The sequence below is a fragment of the Colobus angolensis genome, unplaced genomic scaffold (genome assembly GCF_000951035.1).
Source record: "Colobus angolensis palliatus isolate OR3802 unplaced genomic scaffold, Cang.pa_1.0 Scaffold19, whole genome shotgun sequence".
Classification (NCBI taxonomy): domain Eukaryota; kingdom Metazoa; phylum Chordata; class Mammalia; order Primates; family Cercopithecidae; genus Colobus; species Colobus angolensis.
In genome coordinates, this window is record NW_012115043.1 from 940,342 (window position 1) to 946,758 (window position 6,417).

Here is a 6,417-nt window from a genome sequence, read left to right on the forward strand (position 1 = left end):
CAATACTCCATCCACCACGGCCCCTCCCACGGATGCCGCCCACGCTGGGGCAGGCCCAGATCCACAGCCAGGGGTCACTGCAATATGAAGTCTCAATAAATGTGTAGATGCCAGTGATACTATTCTTTGGGCCAAACATTTATGGAGCACTTACTGCGTGCCAGGCACTGCTCTATCATTGTTTGAGATAATGGGCCTTGGACCTGTGAGCTTCCTGAACAGTCAGGTTGGTTTCTTTTGTTTACTTTTGTTTGCTTTTTATTTTTACATATCTTTCTATTCTTATTTGGCACGTGAACTCAAAGGTGAGCGAGCTTGTTACTCTGTGCAGGTTTGGAGTGAGGTGCAGCCTATGCTTGTTTCTAGAACTCTTGCCCTATCCAACCCGGACTTTTTTGCTTCATTCGCCATTCCTACTATCAGTTGATTTAGGCGGGGGAAAAATAAGCAGAGTGAGGAAGGACTCTGTTTGGGAGAGTTCTTCCCACTTAACTAGATTAATAATTTATATAATGATTATTTAGTAATCCTCCCGGGTTCCTTAGAGTATGAATGATGGGTGTCTAGGAGGTGGAGAAGCCAGGGATGCTGTTAAAAGCCCTACAGTGCACAGAACAGCTCTACACAGCAGTGAATTATCTAACCTCAGATGTCAATAGCATGGCGTTTGAGGAACCCTGATGTATGGTGTCCTGGCTAGAGTGCCCCACACATGTGTCAATGTGGAGTCCCAGTGGGTCTGAGCTTGGCAGTTCGGAAGTGGGGGCCGTTGTTGACACAGTTGGCCTGGGATGTGAGTGACAGTCCTTCATAACAGGAATTGTCTCTCCCCAAATGCCAACACTGGTGCCGGCTGGAAAACACTGACTCTGTTCCTGAGGAGCTAGAGTGTTCCAGGCAGAAAGCTGACAGCAGTGATTCCTGATCTTCTCCCCACCAGGATCCCCCACTGTAGCGGACAGGCTCTGTAGGTTGGCGAGCCCTGCCACCATGGCTGGCAGCCCAGCACGCAGGCCTGCAAAAGCCCATAAGGCTCTGTAGTTGATAGTCTGCCTTTCCACAAACCAGAGACGTCCTCTTTAGTGGCCAAGGGTGGAGGAGGTGGAGGATGTTAGCCCCAGGAATTCTCCCAAAGTCCAGGGTCTATTTAGGCGCCTTCAGATTGTTTTTATTTTAAGTGCACAAGGATTTCTCATCCAGAATCATTTGACATGCAGATACTCACAGATTTTTAAAGGCTGTTGTCATGGTTTTGTCTCTGAAAGATTGCTATGTGCTGATGAGAGTTTTGAAGCCAGCTTTGGGACCTTAGTCCTGGCGGGCTCAGGATTCAGAATGAGATAAGAAAAGCGATTCTGCGAGTCATCTGTCAGTGGTTCTAGGCCTTTCTATCTGGACTCAGTTAACCCTTATAGCACCACTCTTGATCTGAGATCTAAAGTTTACATAGGATGCTGGTGGAAACTGTTGACTTTCTAAATGCAGTCTTTTCTGGGGTGTTGGGAGATGAGGCAGAGAATTGATCTGCCTTTCTAAGATTGACTTCTGTGAGGGATTAGGGATCTAATGAATTACGTCTCTGAGCAGCTTCATAGACAAGGCAATGCTGTATCCTAAAAAATGAAGTGTTCGTGGGGCGTGGTGGCTCATGCCTGTAGTCCCAGCACTTTGGGAGGCCAAGGTGGGCAGATCACTTGAGCCCAGGAGTTTGAAACCAGCCTGGACAACATGGCAAAACCCAGTCTCTACAAAAATACAAAAATTAGCTGGGCATGGCGGTGCATCTGTAGTCCCAGATATTTGGGAGGCTGAGGCGGGAGAATCACTTGAGCCCAGGAAGTCGAGGCTGCAGTGAGCCAAAATCGTACCACTGCACACCAGCCTGGGTGACAGTGAGACCGTGTCTCGTGGGAAAAAAAAAAGGTTTAATGGTAGGATTTTAGGCTGGTAGCATATATATGGGATATGGATTGATCTTGGTGAGGGAGGGGCTAGTCCCAGGGAACCCTTTGCCACATAGGACCACTTATCAGCTCTGTCCCATTTGTCTCAGAGCTCATGTCCTACTGGCACTGGGCACCAGCGGGCAGAGCAGTTCCTCTCTCACTAAACTGTGTTTCGCTCTTATAATGGATTTTGCTGGGTTGTTGGGGGTGATTTTTATTTTTATTTCATTTTGCTTTAATTAGGGATTCCATCCAGAGGATGCAAACTATATTCTGATCCAGACATATATACCACCTCTGATGGAAATTGGAGCTCCCCAAAATGTAGGCAGCCTGGCTGTGAGGGAGTTGAAAGAGATTTCTTCATGCTGTGGATTTAGCTAGAGCCTCCTGGCAGGAGGCAGACTGAGGGCAGAAAGGATGGAGCCCCATGGAGAGGGGCTGTGGTTTGGGGGGGAGTTTGCATTTCCACTTGTCTGTGACATTTCAGTGACTTAATTTATTTGCCTGAGCTTCATGTGGTCTCCTTGCCTTTGCAGACAGAGATTGCGAAGAGACTGAATACAATTTTAGCACAGATCATGCCTTTCCTGTCACAAGAGGTAAGACCTTCTTTTATTATTTCTTCCTTTTCTTTCCAAATCAGCCCAGTGACTGGTGGGGTCTCACTGGAGCCTGAGCCCCAGCCCTAGCCCCAGCCTCAGCCGCTGTCCATTCATACTGACTGAGCTGACAACCTGGAGATTTCCAGAGCCTTCTCCGGCCAGTAGAAGGCAGGGGGCCCTATCAGAGGGACCATTTGCTCCTTCTTCTGATGGAATTGTTTCTCTGCCATTGCCTGAGTCCAGAGATGGGGGTTCTGGCGTGAGACCTAACCATCAGTGGTCAGTGGGTGCCTCTTTTCCATCCAAACTAGCATCCCCAGCCCAAAGGGGACCTCAGTTCCTGGTACAGAGTGTCCTTGCTGGGAGCATGACCACCTTCTAAGCCTGCCTTCCAAGGGACCTCCATTTGGGACAGCGGCTGGACCAGTGCGTGATTTGAGATAAATCTTCCAAAGAAGTCCCCTGGTGCCGACCAGACAGATGGGCCGACTTTTGCAGGCTCTGTTTCTGTCCCGATTTCACTCCAGCCAGGGCAGGCCCTGCCCTCTACTCCCACTCGGTGGCTGGGACTATGTCGGCTCCCTCACGGACTCCTGGGTCTCGGACACAGAGTGGTGACCAATAAATGATTGAATTAATATATAAGAATCAGATACGGCAATGCCCTCGGAGCTTGCAGCCCAGTAGGGGAGAAAGCTGTGTATGTGGCTGGTACCACCTCAAGGCCAAAGGGAATTAATGCAACCACTTTTTAAAATAGACTTTATTTTTTTAAGAGCAGTTTTAGGTTCACAGAGATTTCCCATATCCTCCCCAACTATCAGCATCCTCACCAGAGTGGTACATTTGTTGAAACTGATGAATCTACATTGACACATCATCACTCAAAGTCCGTGGTTTATGTTAGGGTTTATTTTTACCACTTTTTCTTTCTTTATCTGTTTATCTGGAAACATACTTTGTTTTCTCTCTATTTATGGATAAGGTATATGTAGATACACTTTTTCCCCAAATCCTTTGAGTGTAAATTGCAGATATCCTGACAATTCACCACTAAAACTATAACTGCATCTCCTAAAAACAGGGATACCGTCCTTCACGATTACAGTATTGTTACCATGTTTAGAAAAGTAATAATCATCCTGTAATACTGTCTGATATCCAGCTCATATGCAAATTGCATGGAAAAATTTGTGTATGTGGTTGACTAATAGCCTTCTTTTGGCATGCGTCTTTATTTTAGAACTTAAAAAGAAGTTTCAATTACAAAACTAATACATGCTCGTTGACAAAGGTCTAAAAGAGAAAGAAAAATTGCCTGTCACCCTCCCCGCTGCTTGTGTCCTATGCCTGTTCAGTGGGGCTCCTCTGTCTGCTCTGGGCCTCTCCGAGAGTCCCTGCCAGTGCTGCACAGCCCGTCACCTCCTCTGTCCAGGACAGTGGCTGCATCTAACGCACACCCTCTTCCCTCCAGCACCAGCAGCAGGTGGCGCAAGCAGTGGAACGCGCCAAGCAGGTCACCATGACGGAGCTGAACGCCATCATCGGGGTACGTGGACTCCCCAGTCTGCCTCTTACCGTGTGTATAGCCCTTTTATTCCTCTCATTTATCATAACCAGAGATTGACCCTGACCTTAGCTGGCCTCAAAGAATGGCAGTCCCAGGGCTCTGGCTTCTACAAACACCCCAAGGGCTTGGACCCCTGTGGGGCTGTTTCCCCATTGACTCCCAGTTGCCTCCTAGGCCTCAAACTAAAGGGGAGCCAGGCATGCCTCAAAACCACCTCTTCAGCCATCTGCCTCATCTTCCACTGGGTTTTGGTGTCCTTGCTATGGAGGAGGGTGGGGGCCTAGGGTCACCTTCAAGGCCAGGCCAACTGGCCAGTACCTGGCCACCTCCTCACATTTATCCCGGCACCTGTCTGCCTCCTCCCTGGCAGAAGTCTGCCCTTCTTTGGCCACTGGGATCAGAACAGTCTCTGCTGTACTGTTGATGTGCATCGTGCTGTGGAATTTGGGTTTACGTCTTGCTGGCCCATGTGCGAAGTTGCCTGACTGAGCATTCATCACGTACGCTTGTGAACTCCAACTGGGGAGCCTAGACGAGTTTTCCTGACTTTCTAGAAGTCCCAGCTCCCCTTTACACAGGAAGACATACCCAAGAGTGCTCTGTGAGGCCCACTTCCGGACTGGCCCCTTAGTGGAAAGGGGAAACTGGGTCTACCTGGCTTGTATCTTTAATGCATTTCTTAGGTTAAGTGGCATCTTTCTCCTACTTGCTGCTTTGGTGTGAGGCTAGCGACATTTAAGATAAGCACCTGAGGAAGAAGAGTCTGTTAAGTGTGACTTTGGGCAAGGCTCTTACCCTTGGGGTGTACCTGTCCACCTTTCATCTCTAAAATGAAGGGGGTGGATGGGATCACTCCTTCCCAGTCCACGGAGGAGCTTCTGGACAGTACAGATTCAGGGGCACTTGCACCAGAGGTCTTTTCCAGAGGTCTGGTGATGGGACTGGAAATCTGTGTTCCTAGTGATTTCTAAATCATTCTAAAGTGTAGTTAGGCTTGGGAAGCAGTAGACTGATTAAAATCTAACATTCTGGGAACCTGGTTGGTCTTCTTTCCTCTTTCTGTTCTTATGGGAAGTCACTATTTCAAGGTGGAACTAAGGCCCCAGAATTTTCCTCTGCTTAATGGGATACATGATAACTCTTGACTTTTCCGCCTGGGGCAGAAACCTGGAGGTCTGTGTTTTAGTCATGGTTGTTCCCCCGTGTGACCTTTGGCAAGTCCCTTCTCTTCCTTGGGCCTCAGTTCCTGTATCTGTAAAGGGAGAACGTACACCGGCTCATCTCTTTGGGCACTCCGGACTCCTACCAGGAATGCTGGGAGGCTGGAATCGCAGAATGACACTTACGGGCACTGACCTCTCCATCACGCTGTCAGGACCCGTGATGGTTGCAGAGTCCTTTGGTGAAGGCAGCCCAGTGGGTTTGCCCTTCTGGGCTGAGCCCATAGGGACACTTCTCATTGCTGCTTGGGCAGGTGGGGGTTGCAAGCATTGGCCTGGTTTGAATCCTGGCCTACTGTGTGGAATGGGCAGAGAGGAGTTTTAAAACTGGAACGTGAAGAAGTGTTCAGTGCTGGAAGGCAGCACCCCAAGAGGAGAAATCATGATATTTTAATGTTTGAAGTATCATCAGAGATCATCTAGCCCAGGGATCGTCAACCTTGACACTGTTGAAATTTGGGGCCAGATCATTCTTTGCCATCCTGTTGTGCATTGTGGGATGGTCAGCAGCATCCTTGGCCTGTAGCCACTAGATATCAATAACACCCCCGACACTTGTGACACCCCAAAACATCTCTAGACGTTGCCAGATATTCGTAGGAGGCAAAATGGCCCCTGGTTAAGAACCTCTGATCTAGCTCAATGCCCTGGTTTTACCGAGAGGGGAGGTGATTATGATGTTTAGGAGCAAAGCCAGGCCAGAGGCCCGGGTGGCTGACTCGCAGCCCAGGACTCTTCCCCTGACTCTGGTGCAGCCCTGGAGGGTGGCCTGTGTCATCTGTCTCAGTGACCAGCTCTCAGCTTGGTGGTTCTTCTGTTAGTGGTAGCAGGGGGCTGCAGGAGTAGGACATACCTTGTGAATTCTGTTTTCTGACACTTCTCTTCCAGCTCCTCACCCCATCCCGTGTCCAACCATCTTCTTGAGGTTTCCAGGCCAACTCCTCCTACCCCTGCAGTGGCCACAGCAGGGTCCCCTCTCCCCCTCTGCCTCCCTTCCTCTTTGGGATTAAAATCCTTTTTTTTGAGACGGAGTCTTGCTCTGTCGCCCAGGCTGGAGTGCAGTGGCCGGATCTCAG

The 6,417-nt window shown here is 49.2% G+C and overlaps 1 protein-coding gene across 12 annotated transcripts in view; it reads left to right on the forward strand.

The window, feature by feature from the left end:
* Positions 1–6,417, forward strand: part of TLE3 (transducin-like enhancer of split 3) — a 49,597-nt gene that overhangs the window by 18,267 nt on the left and 24,913 nt on the right. For 10 of the 12 annotated variants that reach the window (XM_011940305.1, XM_011940308.1, XM_011940306.1 and 7 more), the window contains 2 exons: positions 2,486–2,548; positions 4,026–4,100. In XM_011940305.1, coding sequence (XP_011795695.1) covers positions 2,486–2,548; positions 4,026–4,100 — 138 coding nt within the window. Of the gene's footprint in view, positions 1–2,485; positions 2,549–4,025; positions 4,131–6,417 lie in introns of all 12 variants that reach the window. The other 2 variants (XM_011940304.1, XM_011940312.1) reach the window with 2 other exon arrangements.